The sequence below is a fragment of the Carassius carassius genome, chromosome 9 (assembly GCF_963082965.1).
Source record: "Carassius carassius chromosome 9, fCarCar2.1, whole genome shotgun sequence".
NCBI classification, from domain to species: Eukaryota; Metazoa; Chordata; class Actinopteri; order Cypriniformes; family Cyprinidae; genus Carassius; species Carassius carassius.
The window spans coordinates 25747804-25769180 of NC_081763.1; the positions used below are offsets into that span (position 1 = coordinate 25747804).

The 21377-nt window shown below is 37.9% G+C and overlaps 1 protein-coding gene across 1 annotated transcript; it reads left to right on the forward strand.

The window, feature by feature from the left end:
- The first annotated feature begins 10012 nt into the window (after positions 1-10012).
- Positions 10013-19503, forward strand: gpr146 (G protein-coupled receptor 146). The gene is made up of 2 exons (XM_059558610.1): positions 10013-10342; positions 17152-19503. The coding sequence occupies exon 2, from the start codon at positions 17194-17196 to the stop codon at positions 18193-18195; it is 1002 nt and encodes a 333-aa protein (XP_059414593.1). The 5' UTR covers positions 10013-10342; positions 17152-17193; the 3' UTR covers positions 18196-19503.
- The last annotated feature ends 1874 nt before the right edge of the window (positions 19504-21377 follow it).

The window sequence follows — 21377 nt, forward strand, 5'->3', positions numbered from 1 at the left end:
GTCGATTCTTTAGTACCTGCATTCTTCTGAACATGCATACACGACACGCATACGCAAGACAAATATGCATCCTCGGACTGGTGATACTGATATCTCTCTCACATCTTCTTTTTTACGAGCACATAAAACATATGGCAGCTATTTGCGTCAAGTTCAGAGACTTTCCTCTTTTTTGACCCCTTTATATTTGATTTGGAGAATCTCCACAGTGCTGTCTGAGCATGAATTCAGCACGAAGTGTGTACACACATCAAACCACTATAGGCTTACATTTATGCATTTGGTGAATGCTTTTATTGTACAGTACATTCAAGTAGCACCCAGTACATTGCGGTACAAAAAAACAGCCTCACCTTCAAAACTAATGCATTTATATGAAGGGACATGCCACCAAGAGCTGATAATGTGAAGTTTAGATGCAGGCAGCTCTCTTGTTCTGTGAACTCCGATTTCAGATCGTATTAAGCAGTTTTAGGCTGCTGTTCGCCGTATAATTGTATAATAATCAAATCAGCAAATGCTCAGCCGAAAGGATTTCAACTGTGTAAAATGAAACAGGACTGGATCTTAGTTGTACACTGACCTTTTAATCAAGATGTGGTTTTGGTCTCCCTGGCAACTGTCTTTCAGTTATATTCAATTCATTTTGAAGACCTTTTATCTCAAAGGGAAATGTAAGTAATATAATGCTTTGAATGACATTCCACTTAAAGGTGAAGAGTACAAGTATGGCACGGCAAAAGGAATTGCAAAAAATATTGTTTCCACTTCCTAATCACCCCTACCTATAACCCATCTACTGTTGTCAGAAAAATAGGTTCTGACCCAAAGTCACATGAGAATTAAAAATACCTCTCAAATTCCAATCTGAATGGAAGTAGCAAACAGAAAGCAGAACTAAAAAAATGGATGGCTGTTAGAACACATCATCATTTACTGAATTTATTTTAATTAGTAAATATATCTTCAGTTCATTCACATTAAATTTCATTTCAGCTTCCTGTGGGCTGTATGTAGTCAGTTCAGTTTGAAATTATGCTTAGCTGAACTGGAATCAATTCTCAAATTTTGCATATTTACAGAGTATGTCTTAGGCCTGAAAGTCATCTCTGGATATGACACATCCAAAAAACATACACACTTCACCAACACCATAATACCATTTTACATTAAATTACAAATGGAGATTGATCATTTCTTCCCTCAATAAAATAGTGATTATCTGAAAGCAACGAGTGTAATGAACATGTAACATAATATTATGTGAACAGCAGGGGCAAACAATACCAATAAGTTTTCCCTTATACAATAAAACAGACTTAAACCCAATATATTTGTAAGTGGATTAGGTGAGAGCGGATTATGGCAACATGCTTGTATGTGCTGCTCTAGCAAAAAACTGCAAATGTTGATAAGCTGAAAGTGCTTTGAATGGTTTATGTGCGTTAACCCATGAAGACTATGGTGCAGGGAAAGGTTCACGCCGACCTCTGCAAATCAGCAGTCTGGGAGTGGACCACAGAACAATGCGTCCCAGTCTGACACTTTTATCAGACAGGAAGCGCCCTGGCCAAGAGGTGGCCACAACAAAGGAGTGACAGGAATCCCTCGCACTTAAAAACAGGATGTTATTCTTAGACCTCAGTGCTGGAACTCCACCTATTTTATGACGGAAGGTAATGTGCACTAGAAACTCTCATGGGGGAATATAGGAAAACATAATGTGGGCCATAAAAAACACTGTTAAAGAATGATGGCAGAAGGGGATGTTATTGAAATGGTTATGTTACAGGGTTGATTTCAGGTCAGCTCTCCATGCTTATACACATAATACACGGCAGGCCTATGGGAGGTTGTGACTCTAAAAGGAAACAAGAGCAGCAGATACACACAGCTGCCAATATTTGTGTGTGGCTTAATTCTTCTGAGTCAAAGATACCACAACCCCTGGATCTCAATTTGGATACACGTGCCAGGGTCCGCCAGGTTCACTAACATGAGGAATGTCTCTGAGTATTCCAAGCCTCCAAGGAACAAAGTGGTGTGATGTACATGTGGAATGGTGCCATTTTTGCATATTTGTGTTTGTGTGTATAAGTCGAGTTTAGGATGTGTTGTGAACGTGCTTCCACTCGAGTGTCTGTTTGAATACCACTTGATGAATTACAAAATCCACGTTTTGGCTCTGCTGGATGTTTTTTTACACAAGAGTAATCTGGCAATTACAGCTTTTATCTCGGTGCTTGAGTTCCATTTGACAAACAACGACTGTTCTGTCTCTTCTAGTTTATTTAGATCTCAGAGCCAAGAAGACCAAATCAAGGATACACCCTCCAAGAGAGGAGATTATTCATTCAGCGCAGGGAGGCCCAGATGCTTATCAGGAGACTTTTGGCTCTCCGTGCACCTCATCTGAGGGTAAATAAAGTACCAACAGGGATCGCCTGTGGTGATTACATCATTTACAGGGCATCAAAGGTCTGCTGGCTCCCACTGAAAAAAACTGATTTTTTTCTTCCATGAAATTTAAAAAGATACATTTTGAAGAACAGTGGTGGCTGCATTTTACATGCACTTTGGACAATAGCAAAAAAAAATTAATAAGTGTAATTGCATGTAACCAGCACATTATTCATCAAAGAATCCTTAAAAATATATATATTAAGACTGTTTTCAACATTGATAATAATAAGTTTAGTAATAATATGAGCAGCAAATCATGTATTATATGAGATATTATAATGATTTCTAAAGGGATATGTTACACGGAAGACTACAGTAATGACAGATTCAGCGTCACAGGAATAAATAACACTTTTTTTCCCCACTGCATCTTTTGTCTCCAGCACAGGCAAAAATAGAAGCTGAGGATTAGGCCACACCTGCTGCCTGAGACAGACAGACAGGACCCGCCTCACGTGGGTCCCTCAGGCTGATGCGTCCCAGACGGATCTGACAGGGTGACAGGGCTCAGTATGATGCCAACCTAATATAATCACACAATGTCTCCGTCCTTTATTGTTTTATTCTCATTAGAGGCAAATGTCACGTTTACTGTCAATTATTATCAGTGTTTGGGATCTAAACAAACCCCTATGTGTTACATTTCAGCACACAAATTTTGTCCCTCGTGGTGTATGCTACAAAGAAAAATGATTCCTCAAATGCAGCTTGTTGTATGTAAGCTTATTTTATTGCCATGGAATAAATAAATAAATAAATGAATTAACTAATAAACAGAATTGTGAGCTTTTATCTCACCAATGCATGTTGTAAACGTGTAATTCTGACTTTACATCTCACAATTCTGCCAAACGTTTTTTTTCTGCCACAGAATAAAATAAAAAACATAATTTTTACTCCCATGGCAGAAATAAAGTTTCCATATTGTTGCCATAATTTTTTTTCAGTGAATGTAAAAATAATTATGTAAAGTTAAAACTTTATATTTATGGTTCATCATAAAGGATAATTTAATGGACTTACTTCATACAATATATCTGGCTAAATCCATGATAAAATCCAGAGGAGCACAGGGTGAGGGCAGTTCATCACGTGTCAGGGGTGTGGAAGAGTCAGGTTCTGTCTGTGAACCTAATATGTGCCCCGCATAAATACACAGCCTAAGAGCTTAAGTGAGGAGCGATCAGATGGTGTATTGTTTTTAGGTGTGGACAGAAGTATTTGTGGGATGACTTCCACCTCAGATAAGACTTTGTAAAAAAATGTGTTTGTCACTTGGGTACACAATAAAGCTGCATACAAAGACCACGCTAACTTCTCCCAAACCGGACAACAAGCGGAGAGCATCAAAGGCCACAGTTATGTCTGATCCCTCTCCTCAGGAAATACCAAGGAAATATCGGTCTTGTCTTGGGAGGTGATTGTGCTCTTTAGAGCTGTATTTAGATCCACAAGGTCCCTAAGCAATGCTCACTGCTCCCTACACACTGAACAGAGAACTTCACTTCAGAATTTGTTGATTACCCTGCATGTTATGAAATGCCATAATGAAAATTCATCCAGATAAAGGGTTTTGACTATGATGACAATGTATGGTAATTAAATATAAATGGCATGTATTATATCATTCAAAAGTTTGGCATTAGTAAGATTGTTTTTAAGAAATGAATAAAAGATTTAACTATTAAAGGGTTAGTTCACCCAGATAGCAAAATAATGTAATTAATAACTTACCCTCATGTTGTTCCAAACCCGTGAGACCTCCGTTTATCTTTGGAACACAGTTTAAGATATTTTAGATTTAGTCCGAGAGCTCTTAGTCCCTCCATTGAAGCTGTGTGTACGGTATACTGTCCATGTCCAGAAAGGTAAGAAAAACATCATCAAAGTAGTCCATGTGACATCAGAGGGTCAGTTAGAATATTTTGAAGCATCGAAAATACATTTTGGTCCAAAAATAGCAAAAACGACGACTTTATTCAGCATTGTCTTCTCTTCCGTGTCTGTTGTGTGAGAGAGTTCAAAACAAAGCAGTCTGGATATCCGGTTCGCGAACGAATCATTCAGTTCACCAAATCGAACTGAATAATTTTAAACGGTTCGCATCTCTAATACACATTAATCCACAAATGACTTAAGCTGTTAACTTTTTTAATGTGGCTGACACTCCCTCTGAGTTAAAACAAACCAATATCCCGGAGTAATGCATGCACTCAAACAGTACACTGACTGAACTGCTGTGAAGAGAGAACTGAAGATGAACACCGAGCCGAGCCAGATAGCGAACAATAGACTGACTTGTTCACGAGTGAAGAACCGGTTGCATCGGTTTTCGGATCACCAGTAGTTCTTTCGGACAGTTTGATTCAATAAACCAGTTGAAGAAAACGCTTCACCGGTTCTTTTGCGCTCGACGTAATGGCGTCATTGGCGATGATTGCCCTTGATTCAAGCCTTCGGTTTACCCGCGCTCATAACACTAGCACCGAATCAGTTCATAATCAATCACCAAAAGAATCAGTTCAGTTCAGACGCCCTGTGTGTCGGTCTGCTTCACGCTGAATCACACATGCGCAGTATCATCAGCTCCTCGGTTCTTCTTATCTGTCTCGGCGTTCATCTTCAGTTCTCTCTTCACAGCAGTTCAGTCAGTGTACTGTTTGAGTGCATGAATTACTCCGGGATATTGGTTTGTTTGAACTCAGAGGGAGTGTCAGCCACATTAAAAAAGTGAACAGCTTAAGTCATTTGTGGATTAATGCGTATTAGAGATGCGAACCGTTTAAAACGATTCAGTTCGATTTGGTGAACTGAATGATTCGTTCGCGAACCAGATATCCAGACTGCTTTGATTTGAACTCTCTCACAACAGACCCGGAAGAGAAGACAATGCTGAATTAAGTCGTCATTTTTGCTATTTTTGGACCAAAATGTATTTTCGATGCTTCAAAATATTCTAACTGACCCTCTGATGTCACATGGACTACTTTGATGATGTTTTTCTTACCTTTCTGGACATGGACAGTATACCATACACACAGCTTCAATGGAGGGACTGAGAGCTCTCGGACTAAATCTAAAATATCTTAAACTGTGTTCCAAAGATAAACGGAGGTCTTACGAGTTTGAAACAACATGAGGGTAAGTTATTAATTACATAATTTTGCTATCTGGGTGAACTAACCCTTTAACTATTAAAATATAGTGAAATAGAAAAGTTATTTTAAGTTGTGATAATATTACTATTTTTACTGTATTTTTGATTAATGAAATGCAGCCTTGGTGAGCGTACGAGACTTCTTTATAAAATCTTGTAAACTTGTAAAATATTTTCTCTTATGGTTAAATATTTAATTAATTTCACTTACATTTCTATTTTGCTTAATAACTTAAGGTTTTTATCTTGTTTTAAACTAAATGTAAGATTATTTATGGCTAAAATAAGAAATGTAAGATATATTCTATGATGTTTTGTGCAACGTTGCTTCTCAAGTCTAAAAATCTAAGACATATTTTGATGAAGATAAAAAAAAACATTGCTCTAAGATGAACAAGTGAGGGTCTATTGCAGTGCTAACAAGGACTTTCATTAATTAAACTGGCCATATGTCTTGGTGAAGATTAATTCCTTCAGAGGAAGGTGGCATCAGGTCAAAACTACTGTCCATTGACTTCTAGGAAGAGGAGAGACATGAGAGCTAAACAGGGATAAACAGTGATTTAGTCTTGCCCCTGTTCCCTTTCTCTCATTACATCTGTCGAGTAGTATACATATAAATATATAATAATATAAAATTTGTATAAATATAAATATCACTGTTTCCGGTAGCACAACTGTTTGCAACACTGATATTAATTAGTTTCTTGATCATCAAATGAGCACATTAGACTGATTTCTGAAGGATCATGTGACACTGAAGACTGGAGAAATGATGCTGAAAATTCAGCTTTGACATTACATGGAAGAAAATACATCTTAAAACATATTCAAGCAGAAAACAGTCATTTTACATTGAAATAATACTTCACAATCTTGCTGTTCTTTATTTGATTAAATAAATGCAGCTTTGTAAACAAAAATACTTTCAAAAACATAAAAAAATCGCCCCCACATTTTTAAATGGTAGTGTATCTAGGGTCCGGAATATTATAAAGACTTCCCTGACTCATCAAAAGATAAGGCTTTAGTCAATGCATTTAGCTATTCACACCCATCTGAGATCAGATAAAAACATCATGTCCTTTTAAAGCAATTCAAAATGCAGAATACCTGTAAACAAATGAGTCAGTTTCCCATAAATGAACTGACTCCCAATGTTAAATTATTATCAGAAGAGGACGGCTTCCAGTTATAAAGTGTGGGTCAGTTCATGGACATTAGAAATACATTACTTTCGTTTTTGCAAGTCTTACATTGTGAAAACAACAAAAAAACAACTTGGACATCTTCATCCTTTTCAAACGTTTTCTCTTTTGCTCTTAATGCATTGTGTTTCCTTCTGGAGCATCAGCGAATATTTAAACCTGTTTTAATAGTTGTGTTTGAGTCCCTTAATTGTCCTCAGTGTGAAAAGATGTATGTCAGATACAGTCACTGCTGGAAAGAGTTCAAATATGCGAAAGATGCTGGAAAACTGAATTCTCATCTTTCATTTCATCACACGTTCTGCAGGCTGTGACCCACCAGCATGCATTCATTGAGGATTAAATTTAAAATACTAATTATTTAATTCCTCATCAGCAGCTCCAATGAAACTATGGGTCATGTCATCTATTACTTTGGATAAATGTGAATGCAGCACATTTCAGAAAAAGCAGCCAGGATTACAACCCATGTAATTTGCAAATCACTATTATAAAAATCTACATCAAAAAGTATTGAACCAAATTCAGGTCACATTAAAAGAGACAAGGCCAGTTGTTTGGAGGAAATGGGGGCACTGACCTCTAATATTTCTGCAGCAAAGGGTCTGAAGTAGAAGGTAGTAAGGCATGTACTACAAACAAAAGTAGGCATGTCTCTACACCTCTACGGATTTGAAATTGACCGGGATTACACAGCTATGCTTCAGTCTTTATCAGCATTCCCAACGTCGCAAATAGTGCTGCTACTGTGATGTCAAAAAGGGGATGACCTAAAAGTCCACATGGTTTCGAGAAAAAGATAAAGTTGTCGCCATTAGAGGACATGGAAGTAGTTAACAGTGGTCACTGCATAACCACAACACTCAGCCCGCAGGTTTATCTCTTTTCCCAGAGGCTCCACAGAGCTGCTACTCCCAAGAGGTTTTCTTCCTAAAACCCAAACAAAAGCAATAAAACTGCATTCATCCTGTAGATTTCACTTTAATCCGCACCATCATATCTTGTTCTAAATTGAAACTCCCAGAAATTTTTTTATTTAAAATTGGTGAGTTACAACTCAATATGTGTTAACTGTCAAAGTACATTTACATTTAAGCATTTATCAGACGCTTTTATCCAAAGCGACTTACAAATGAGAACAATAGAAGCAGTCAGGTCAACAAGAGAACAACAGTATACAAGTGCAATGACAAATCTCAGTCTAGTACAGAACGCATAGCCAGGTTTTTTTTTTTTTTTTAATGAAAAGACAAGAAAAGAAGGAAAAGTGCTAGTATTAGTTGGTTAAGTGCTGGCGAAAAAGATGAGTCTTTAGATGTTTCTTGAAAATGATTAAAGACTCAGCTGTACGAATTGAGATTGGGAGGTCATTCCACCAGCTGGGCGCAGTCCAGGAGAAGGACGGTGAGAGTGATTTTGAACTTCTTTGGGATGGCACCACAAGGCGTTGTTCACTTGCAGAGCGCAAACTTCTGGAGGGCACATAAGATTTAACCAGTGAGTTTAGGTATGTTGGTGCCGTGCCAGTGGTCGTCTTGTAGGCAAGCATCAGTACCTTGAATTTGATGTAAAAAAAAAAAAAAAAAAAAAAATACAACTTAATGTTAAGTATTCATAAACGGGATGAACTAAGTCCTTGAAAATGAAGTGTAAGAGGAATCAGATCTACCATATACGATAATGAATACATCAATGACTAACCATCTCAAATACTGAATACAGTATGCATTGAGGGCCTTTGCCAAAGACTAAAACCTGCATTTTTTGTTTGTATTTATCCTCATTTTGTAGGATGGGGGCTGCAGGTCCAGGGCAGCCTGTTTTTTTTTTTTTTTTTTTTTGCCTCTATAAGCCAACTTGGAATGGTGAATCTGATCCATAATATCACTCTGGACTATGTCATTTTATCAGGCTCAGTTGTTATATTGCATCTGGAAAAGTTATTTATATATATATATATATATATATATATATATATATATATATATATATATATATATATATATTCCTGTAAGATTATGAAGTACACATCTGATGTACACTTTAATATCCCATGAGGCCACCGGAGGGGAGTTGTGAATGACAGTGAAGAGGCACAAATGATGCTGGCAGGTCACGTGACTATGATAAGTGATGAATGCAGTACATCTGGATTGAATTATACATTTATTATTAATTATACAATATATTTTATTATACACAGAACTAGAACATACTTTCCTAACAGTCATGAAGTAAGTAGGCTATTCAAAACAAGTACCTAACCAGAAAGTATACTATTTTTGGACACAAAAATAGTTTTATTATATCAGTAACTCATGTGATCTCAATAGAGAAAATCTTAATGTAGAATAAAACTGTTTCAAGTCTATTTCATAAAAGTGTTAATTTTATTTTTTCCATTAGTTTGCTAAATAAATAAATATAATAATACAGAATGCAACTTTACAAAGAGTTATAATAGCTTATAGGCTTTTGACTAAGCAATATTCTGAATATCAGGGCTATTAAAACCTAAACTAACTAAACTATAAATACATTTAAAATAATAAGCATGTCATATTTAAGTTTGTTGGCTAGCAGTCACAGTCTCTATATTCTAATATAGTTATTTTCTTGAGGCTTTTCTACCAAACTAAACCGACCTGAGTTTGTTGTCTATGAAATTAAAATCAATCTGCAAGTAGGTTAGTTTCCTCATCCAGACTACCGCTGTAAAATGGTCTAAATAATGCTGCGGGATCCGTAATCCTCTGACCTGTAGACTCAAAGCTGCTTTTGTGGCATGGTTTTTGAATGATAGTGAGTGAGTGTGCTGTTGAAAGTTGGTGCATGACACCCCTTCCTCCGCTCCACTCGTCCAATGACTGACGAACTAAACGAAATTACTAATCCTACTACGGCTGGGGGTTCGCTCGTGAATATTAAGAAGGTCGCGCTCACGTGACTTGGTAACCTTCCATTGGCAAAGGCTTGGTTCCATACTTGGTTCATGCATATAGATTACCCTACGTAGGCGTTGGTCGGTAACCTTCCAATCGCAAACGCCTACTTAATGAATATTAATTAAATATGTGCGCATTTGCTGTGTTACCGTCCAATAGCGAAAGTTTGCGTTATGAATATTAAAAAAACAAGGTGTACCATAGTAGGATACAAAAATGTGCAGTCGGGCCTCTTGAAGAGGACTGTGGGGGAGGGTCACGTGACGTGTGTACACACACTGTAGAGTTCAGCACCACTCGATTCGTAGTAAGATCCTCTGCCTCCTCCCCATTCCAGAACAAGCTTTGACGGGCCAGAGACGAATATTACCATCTGTAACTGTGTTTACGCTACATTTCGGCGCCTTGATCGATCGCATCTTTACTTACTTCATTTTTGACGATGTACCGGTAGTCTAACTACCGGTTTGGGAGCTTTTGTCAAAGTATCCGAGGAGTAATGTCAATGGAAATACAGCAGAACCCGATGCCTCCGTAGAGCTGCCTCAGTACCAAGAACTGGTCCTCCGGTGAGTAGGTTAGCCAATACTTCCCGAGTTTAAAGTTGTTTTTAAAGTAGCATTTAACCCGGTGTTTTTTGTCAGCAGTGATGGGGGAGCTCGTTAAATCAGTCAGATTCTTGTTTGACACTTTTTAACAGTTTATCGGTCGAAGTGTGGCTTATTTTTGACAGTTAATTAAAACCGTAACATCAGACAGGTTAAACTCAAACGTGTAATGCCCGGATGAAAAACAAACCAATGATAACCGTTTGTTTTGACATAATGGGCACACACACACACACACACACACACACACACACACACACACACACACACACACACACACACATATATATATATATATATATATATATATATATATATATATATATATATATATATATATATATATATTCACACACACACACAGAGACAAACAAACACTGTATCTTTACATTTAAACACTAGATTCTCCATTTTGACTTTTATTTTATATATATTAAAAATAAAACCAGGGTAGTGAGTCAGTTAAGTAATGAGCTAACAAATGAAAAGTGATAGATTGATTTTAAACATGTGAAAGCTGATGTGAAACTTGCCCATTAAGTCTCATAGACCAGTGACATTTGAGAAGAAAACCAGTGTGTTGTAGTGTAATATTTACCAAATCTAGCTTAATCAAAAACGTCTTATATTTACATTTAAACCTAATTTGTGTTGTATTTACGGCAGATTTTGAGGGGGTTCAAGCATTAACCCCATTAATTTTTTTTTTCATTATTATTATTTGCCTGAAGTTTAGCCCCATACTATGACACATCGGCTTATTTTGAAATATATCTGTGTACAAATGATTTTTATTGGCCAAACAACCAAAAACCCTAGAGAGGCTACGTTACCATTGGATCAGGTCCATGTAGGACTTGTAAGAGGATGGCAGTGTTCCTATGCTTTTTGGTGAAGATCGCAGACATCAGATGATACAGCTGAGAAAAGCATGCCTCTTTGCCCGAAGACACTATAGCGCTTTACTCTCCAACACGGTCTGGACTGTCCAGCTGGACATGAAAGGATTACATAACCTGTTATCCTATTTTCTCATACAGTTGTCAACTTTGAGCTCTCATGTTCTCTTCAGTGCAGATATTTCATTCCGATATAATGTTATCAGTTGGATGTAAAATCATTGGATATTTTTATAAAAAATACTGATCTGACCCCAGTAACTCACAATGTCACTATTCAGCATTTTTTTAAAGATATGATGTACACACCAAAATATAATGCTCACCAGCAAAGTGGTGCATAATCAAATTGTGCTATGCAAATCATGTATGAATAAGTATGTGTAAACAAGAACGCTCTTGCACCGAGAATTTGTTTGTCTGAGTTCAAGATTGCCTAGCGATAATCCATGCACGTGGTATGCAAACACCCAGAGTGATCTGTCCTGCTGATGACTTTTCAAAGAAGCGCCGAGAGAACATACTGTCCCAGGGGTCAGGCCAACTGAGCTGCTGTCAGGAAGACTAATACAGATATGTGCGGAGGTTTAATTGAGACATTGTTTGTTGGTGTTTCACAACTTCAGGAAAGTATTGCAGGTCATCATTTGCCCTGTTGCTTGTCGGTGGTGAAAAGAATAAATGGGGCTGCTGTGCGAGAATGAGAGACTGAATCGGGTCAAGGCAGAGTTGAATAAAATTACTTGACGATGAAGAATGCGTAAGGTCCCTCTGCAACAGCCACGCTTTCAAGCCAGACAAACTTTAATTACGCAATTACACGGTTGAGTAGCCATTTATTAACTGATAAATATTAAAATAAAATGTATTTAAATCATCAGGCACACTTTATACAATATGACCACTACTTATTTCTGCCTCACGCAATTAGCAGAAAGAGGGCTGCTAAGTAAAAGCCTGTACAATGATGGAGAGCCACAAGCATTTACTCACCTTCATGTCATTGTTTCTGGTATAACTGCATGGTATATTGATAATCAGCATAACATACATGACGCTAAAATTATGCAGTTATGCATTAAAAAACACACTATTAAAACTATTTATATTTACAGACTGGTTATTTATTTGTATTAATCAAAATTAAATCTATTTAATAAACTAAAACAAAATATAATTGTACATGTTGCGTATTGTGTAACAAAGGGACTTCTGGGAAAGGTTCTGTTTTTCACTATAGATTATATGGTAATTCTTAGTTTTTACTTCTGAAATCCAAACATTTAGCAGAATTATTCAGAAAATATATGTTAAATCATTTACAGTTCTTCGCTGTTTTATTCTTTTAATTTTTTTCTGTGAAATTTAGAAATATGTCTCACTTGAAATCTCGCAAAAAAAATAAATAAAAAATAAATACAATCAAAATCCTTGCAGCTGAAACACAGAAGTGAAATCGCTGGAGAGTGCTCAGTCCTCATCTTCATTTACTATTTGTTGCCTAAACCCTCGCATCATGCACACACACACACACACACACACAAAGCTCAGAAAATTCAATCATGTGACATCACTCAGCCGATTCTGAGAATTTGCTGTACATTCCATTGGGGAAATGAGGGGTGTGGAGCAGCCCTCTTTTCATCTGCTCGGCGGTGGGTTAATTCCTCTGAAAGTGTCAAGTGCATTTCGTTTTACTCCCACAACACTCTTCATCCAGATGCATGGTCAGCCAAGATGACTTGTTTGTGGGAGGGAGGTAGAATTAATAACTGGGGTCATTGAGAGGTACACTGTGCGGTGCAGTTGATGGACACTTACCTTTGCAGGCATGCTTGCTCATGTATGTAGAACACCTCCCTAAATGACACACTTTACAGCAAGACATGATGTCAGCTCCCTTTTGCACCCATTCAAGAATGAACTATATCAACCAGCTAGAAGGTTACTATGATTTGGTTTTAAATAACTTTTTTTTTTTAAATCTAAAACATGTATAATACCATTAAAAGGTTTGAGGTTGGTAAGATTTTAATACATTTATTTAAGAGACAAACAGAACATACTTTTATCTAGCAAGGGTGCATTAAATTGATCACAGGTAAAGACATTTATAGTGTTACAAACCATTGCTATTTCAAATAAATGTTCTTTTGAACATTCTATTCATCAAAGAATCCTGAAAAACTGTATTCTGGTTTCCAACATGGATTAAAATAATAATATTCTTGAGCAGCAAATCAGCATATCAGAATGATTTCTGGAGGATCCTGAAAATTCACCTTTGCATCACAGGAAAACATTTTTATTTAATATATATATTAGAATAGAAAGCATTTTTTCTTGTAATAATATTTTATAATATTACTGTTTTCACTGTATTTTTCATTGGATAAATTAGGCCTTGGTTACCATAAGAGACTTTTTACATACATTTTGAATGGTAGTGTAGATAGTTAAAGTCTAGATGTTTTCCATTTTTATTATTACAATTTTTATTTACCAATGATGCTTTAATGCTAGAATCAGCAACCAAGGTCATCTAGATATACGTTTTAGTCTAGATTAGCTTTTCTGTTTCAGATGTTTGAGTCGTGAGTTTTTCAGCATCTCACACCATAAATGCTTTTCTTTTTAACTTTCTGGTAAAAAGATTAAGAACTGTTTCCACAAAAAATGCCAAATGTTTTTGAGCAGCAAATCTGCATATTAGAATGATTTCTGAAGGATGATATGACACTGAAGACTGTAATGCTGCTGAAAACTCACCTGTTGTGGGCTCTTATTATATATGACTGTCTTAGGGCTGATGATCGTTCAGACATCCAAATGAGTACATGATTTTGAAAAGATTATTTATTGTATTTTTTATAAGTATTATTATAATCCCTTATGGACATCTAGCAGTCTGAAGACCTTTCCTCAGATGAAAATGGTCCAGTGGATGAGTAAATATGGAGGCTTTGAAAACTGTAACTCAGCAATACTTCCCTTATTTGCACTATTGGTTGCTATGGTCACAAAAAGGGGAGGAAGTGAAAAGGATGATGAACAGGAGGATGTTTTTAAGTGAGAGATAGGGACACAGGTATAATGGATAGTCTTGGCTGCTCTTTTGTGTTTGCTTGAATAGCAGTGAAGTCCTCTTGCAAGGTATGTTGTTTCTTTGAAAGTAATTCATGTGGAAAAGCCGACATGGTCTTGGAAGCATCATGGAGTCAGACTTTTACACCTGCCCTTTAGAAACCACATCATTACGTCTTGTTTTCCCATGGTAGTCCTTTTCTCCTGTTTCCAACCTGTAGCCAATAGGACAGAGTCTCTTGCCAATGAGGAAAACCTCCAGATGAGTGATTTAAGTGTAGATGTGAAGTTATATACTGGTTAAACCACAACATAAAAGTGCTTCATGTACATACAGAGCTGTTGATGCAAAAACATGCTGGTTCACTATAGATGTATGAATACAAGGTGAAAATGGTAAATGATTGTCTCCACCCTCTAGTGAGAGCCATAGAGGAGCAATCCATGGCTGCCTGTCTCCAGGCCAAAACAGCCACTCTGTGACTGTTACGTAAGCAGACACAGAAACACTCACTCAACAGTCATTATGTCTGCTCAGATGTGCTCAGCATTGCCTGGGATAACTCCAGATCTACAACCAAATACATGCTGACATGCACACAAAAGCCAGAGGCCTTGTGTAAGAAAGTTTGAGCTGAAAAATGTTCCTAAGACTGTTGTTCTCAAATAATGTGCGTATTCATTTATTTATTTATTTATTTAAAGGGGTCATATGATGCAATTTCAAATTTCCTTTTTCTTTGAGTGTTACAAGCTCTTGGTGCATACAGAAGATCTGTAATGTTGCAAAGAATAAAGTCTAAAATCCAAAGAGATATTCTTTATAAAAGTTAAGACTTGTCCACTCTCCCTTAAATGGCTCGTTTAAACACGCCCCCACATCGCTACGTCACCATGTGGGAAGATTTGCGAAACACCGCCCATATGTTCATCCAAAGAAAGAAGGCGTACCTTTTATTCTTTTATTTTATGAAATATTTTGATTGGGACTCGAGTGGAGTCTGGAATAAGTCCGATTCCTAATAAGTTCGAGTCCGAGTCAATACCGAGTCAAAATGCACACTAGTCCATGACAAGACCAAGACCATTAAAATATGATCTCGAGACCGAGTTCAAGACCGAGTCCGAGTCTCGAGTACTCAACACTGTCATAGGCTAATATGAAAGTGAGGCTAGTATTTACATTGTGTTCAGGGTAAGCATTATGTCATTATGTTTTAATGGGTGGACTGCAGAGCAGTTCTCTGCATGTGCTATGACCTCATCCTGAACTCAAACCTCACACTGTGTATCCACTGCACTCTTGACATGTCACATCTCATGCCATAAATCTGCATGCCTCACAGTCTCAGAGCTGAATTATGCCATCCTTTGGTCACAGCACGTGCATTGTCCCTGACCAACGAGCAGAGGTGCTGAGCTGTAGAGGTGGAACCTATTGTTATGGAAAGAAATGCCTGATGACATATAATGCTGCTCCTTTTTTGGTACAACATGAACCTCAATGGCATGTGGTAATTATGATGAAATCCATGGGTTTAGGGCCTTGCTGTCCAGTGCGGTATATTGAGTTCCGTAAGATGCCTTACTGTTTATGCATGGTTTCAGTTTTCTTATCTGTGTGATAATACACAACAAGATTTTTGCAAAGCCATTGATCAAAAAACGCCCTTAAAGCATGGAAAATGCTTATATTTAGAATTGCAGGTATATTGTGTCATAGGAGTCTGTCCATATCAATGGCTTATAAAGAGCTGTTACTCTGTGTAAGGAATGACCACCATGCTGAAATCACGCGATTAGCTGTGTCTTTGCAATTTGAGAAAATTAGCAAACGTTCTTTAAATGTTGCAGTTTTCCAGAGTACATCAATAAGTTATGTTGCAAATTGTGACTCAGCTTTTAATAAATGCTGTGGTAGCTCCAGAGCTGGTGGAAGCAGCAGAGAGCTTAATGTTATCGGATCACTTTTTTAGAAAGATAAGCCATGTAATTATTTAGTGAACCTTTAAAATACAATTTTAATTACCAGTTGATAGCAGGAGAGTATTTGTGAGCTATTCATCAACATGGTGTTTAGGGGTGTCACCAGAGGTGTGCAGTCCTGCTCCTGGTGATCCACTTTCCAACAGAGTTTAGCTCTATGCCTAATTAAAGACACCTGAACCAGATAATCAAGACCTTCGGGATCACTAGAAGTTCCCATTCAGTGGGTTGGAGCTAAACTCTTCAGGAAAGTGTCCCTTCTGGAGCATGATTAGGCCTAGTCCACACGGACATGGGTATTTTTATAACCGGAGTTTTTCCTCCTGCGTTTAAAAAAAAAATCCCGTCCACATGAAAACGCCAAAACATGCTATCAAGCGCTGTCAAGAGCATGCCACACCAGCAGGCGGCCATATAACCCAAATTGTAAAGTCACCTTGGCCAATCAGAAGCAGTCAGTAGCGCACAATCTGACGTCAAACACAGCGGATAAAGGCGCACACTCTGACGTCGCAAGGCAAAAACCCTGGTTATACTGTCCACACGACAACACTGCAACCGGCGTTTCTGAAAATGCTCACCCTGGCCGTAGTTTTCAAAAATGTTCGGTTTCGGTGCCCTGAAACTGCGTTTTTGTGTGGACGAAAGGCTGAACCGTGTAAAAAAAGTCACGGTTATAAAAATACCCGTGTCCGTGTGGACAGGGCCTTAGACAACGCTTATCCTGTCGGTTAATAAATGGCTTGTTTAATTCCTAACCAAACCAATTCATTGATACATTGCTCATTTTCTTTTTTACAGCTGATTCAGAAAGAAGGATCGGACACCTTTGGAAATCTAGAAATGTGGAGCTGCATGGTTTACAATCAGACAGATGCCAGTGTGGATCTCCAGCTCTGCCAAGATTTTGGACTCATTCTGTCCATCTTCTCTCTTGTTTACCTCATCATCTGCTTTCCAGTGGGGCTTTGCTACAATGCCCTGCTGGTGGTGGTTAACCTTTCCAACAAGGTCACCATGACCATGCCTGATGTCTACTTTGTGAACATAGCCATTGCTGGATTGGTGCTCAACTTGGTGGCTCCAGTAGAGCTGCTGGGGCCCAGTTTTACACGGTGGCCCATGTGGGAGTACAACAACGAGCTCTACATTACCCTTCTCATTCTCTTCAACATCTCCTCTCTGGTCATCATGTACTCCACAACCTTGCTCAGTCTGGACTATTACATCGAGCGAGCTCTCCCACGCACCTACATGTCCAGTGTCTACAACACCAAGCATGTTTGTGGCTTCATCTGGGGTGGTGCCATCCTCACCAGCTTCTCTTCGCTGCTCTTCTATGTCTGCAACCACGTCTCTACTAAAATCATTGAGTGTTCCAAGATGCAGAACAAAGAGGCGGCTGATGCCATCATGATGTTCATTGGGTACGTGGTGCCGGCGGTGGCTGTGCTTTATGCATTCGTGCTAATCCTCCGCATCCGGAAGGAGTCCACCCCTTTGGACCAGGACTCTGGGAGGCTTGATCCATCTATCCACAGGTTGTTGCTGGCTTCCGTGTGTATGCAGTTTCTTCTATGGACTCCATACTACATGACCCTTCTGGTGCACACAGTGGCTGGAGCTCCCGGGAGCCATTCCAACAGGCAGCACCTTACCAAATACTTCTTCCTGAGATGTTTATCTGAGCTGCTCGCCTTCTGCAGTAGCTTCGCCATTCCCCTCATGTACAGGCAAATGAATAAGAACTTTTCCCATAAACTGCAGCGGCTTCTGAAGAGGCTGCACTGCGGGGACCAATCGTGTCCTCACGAACACTCAACAGTACAGCAGGTAGTTACATGAGAGCTCATGTCCAGTCAGACCTGCTTCTCCCTAACTGGCACTTACTCTGAATCCACAGAAGTAGAGCCAGCACATGCATGAACCTGGATATATATTGCGTGCTGAAAGGAAGTATTTTGCTCACCACAAGGAGTGGTATTTGTCTCTGTGAAATTGTGGAACCTCAGTAACACTTAACAACTCAACTTTATTTATCAATCTCTGCAGTGAATGGGCGACCAAAAAGAAACCACTAAGTGCTGTTTTTGTGTAAGCTATGTCTATTATTTGGGTTCTTGGGCCTGAGGAAAATCTCAACCTATCTGATGGTCCTTTCAGTGGAGGTGGGGGGGGGGGGGTGTTGAATGTTTGTAATCTGTTAAAGGATATGTGTCGTAGACTTCTAATGTGATGCTTTTAATCCAACCTCTTCCCTTTTAGCTCAAGGCTATATTTCACACCAGGCTCTCTGTGTTGTGGTCCACAACAGCATAAGCTCTTCAGTCTGGATTGAGTTTTCTGGTCACACTTTCCATAAAACCTCTCTGGTAGATGCAAATAAATGCAATATAATTACCTCAATTTCACACACCAACGGGCATTACATTGGAACGGTCTAACCATCTTTTAGTCAGAAATAACTTCATGAGACTGATATCATGGAGTGGGAAGGATTGTGTGAGGTTGCGTGCTGGTGGTTGTGAGTGTGTGTTCTCGAGTGCTTGCTGCTAAGGTGATGTGCATCATAATTGCACAGCTGCTCAGCCATATTAAATCCAATCAGATGTGTATAGCTTATTAAGACAAAGCTATAGAAATGATCTACAAGACAATGGATCACCGTTTTAAGGTCAACTAGTTTTAGATTTAATCTTCATTCAAAACAGTTAAAAACATAAGTCTGTTACTACTGTAATTATTATCCATGCACCGTGAAGATGTGGTTAACAATTCATGTCCCAAAATGTGAATCCAAGCCACACAAGTCCTGTTGATACAATCAAATATGTTTAAGTTCATTTAACAGCTCTATGCAGTAGATTATTTGGTAAAACTGCTCAAATTTTCTACTGGAGTATACAGTTTATTTCTGAAAGTGTTGATCGTACTTCAGTGCTTCTAAGAGATGAATCACATAGGGATAAAATTTCCTTTCTGATGCACATATTTAAAAGAGATAGCTTTTATTGAGATTAGTTGCATGAATGATTCAATTGTATGCATATATATAGAGAGAGATATGCATCAATGCTCTCTGAGAGAAAATTATAGACATTTCCAGAAAATAAAATTCAGAGGCAGGATGAGAAATAGTACAGTTTAACCTAGTAAATGTTTTTCTCGAGTCAGTGGATGCAAAATTAATAGTTTTTGGAAAGAAAGCACTCAATCATAAATGATGAAACCGCATCAAATCGCAATGTTATGGCTTTTGTTAGCGTGCTAACGCCAGTATGTATCATATTAAGAATGTGTATATATTGTACTTCAGAGATTTAAAAAAAAAAAACATGCCATTTTAGATAACAGTATTATTTTCTTTAAAGAGATTTATTTAGATACTAAAGTGTCAGTCCTCCTCTGTCCCATGCTGAGTCAAAGACTTGTTCAATAAACTAACATGAATATAATCCTGCTTGGCTCTTCATTGATTCCCCACATCTAAGAACATCACAGCTCTCCAAATGACAAATGATGAAGCCTGTTTTGGTTTGCATCAACAAAACAGGTATGGATGACTACACTCACTCATTCATACCAAATAAAATAAAATAAATATAGTTTATGCCACAGATGCAAAAACATATTTTTCTTGCTTGCTACGAGCCTTAGAATAGTGCCAGGCCCCAGGAGCAAAACCACACTGAAATGTTCTTTGGCAGAAACATTTTGTTTAGTTGCCCATCTGCAGAGCAGTAACAGCCACAGACATCAGTACTGTGAAAGACACGTTCTGCTTGTTCTTCAATTGACAACTGCCTTCATTTCTGAAAAACACATCCTGTAGCATAATGAACTCTTTCAATAAGAGATTGAGTTTGGCTAAGTTCAAATAACTTGTTAAAGACAGTGAAAAATGCATTGCAAAAATAATTATTGTTACTTTACAGCTTTCCCCAAATAATTTCCATTTACATTTATGCATTTAGCAGACTCTTTTATCCAAGGTGATTTACATTGCATTCAGGCAAACAATTTTCTCCTAACGTGTTCCCTGGGATGTTTCCTACAAAATCTCCAGCTGCCATAGTTTTTTTTTTTGTTTTGTTTTTTTTGCATGTTTTATATATATCCATTTTTTTCCTACTTATTGGTTACTGGGACAGAAGAAAGGATTTTAAAGGGAACATTGGATTCCCATTTTCAGTTTGGTATGATTCTTTAGGGTCTTTATGAAATGTCTGCAAAAGTGCTTTTAAAATTCATCAATGATCGTGTAAAACAATACCTTTTTTTTTACCTTGTCAAAAACAGCTCTGTTCACAGCGACTTGTTTGGTGCATGTCTCTTTAAATCATAATTAGCTCTGCTCACCCACTACCTCTTCTGTTTTTTGTGTAACTGGTGGCACATTACCATGAAAAACCAAACTAATCTACTGCGCCCTCAGTGGTTCTGATGTCACTCTTATGTTCACTTTTACATAACTTTAACAAAACACGTACATTGCTTACGAGACAATGTTGTTGCTACAGCCGCTTGAACGCGGAGAAAATAACGGACAGTGTACTTCAACTGAATGAGGGCGGCAATATGGTGATAAGGGACAGTCCATCAGCAGTCGTGGGCAGGGCCTGAGCAGTATGATGTCATGCTGCTTAGAAAATCAATTTTGGGAGGTTTAAAAAAAGAAGTGAATGGATTTTTATTATTGTAGGGTGCTTGTGTCCACACACTGCTAAGACATTAATATGGAAACACCATGTAAAAGTGAATTTTGCATCTGATGTCCCCTTTAACACTGAAAAGGACTTTATTTTATTGCCGTTATTTATGAAAGTAAAAATAATAATAATAATAATGGTTGCAGTTTAGATAAGAATGCATACTTCCAAACCATCTAAATGTTTGTAGAGTAAATTGTATAGAGACAGTCCAGTGTTGACTATTTAAAAAAAAATATTACAAAACAATTTGCTTAGCTGACTTAAGACGTTGCAGCAATGTTGATGCCCGCAGAATAAGAACTCACTTGGGTTTTG

Excerpts from the sequence above, each read along its gene's own strand:
- gpr146 (XM_059558610.1), top strand. The coding sequence starts at position 17,194 with ATGTGGAGCTGCATGGTTTACAATCAGACAGATGCCAGTGTGGATCTC.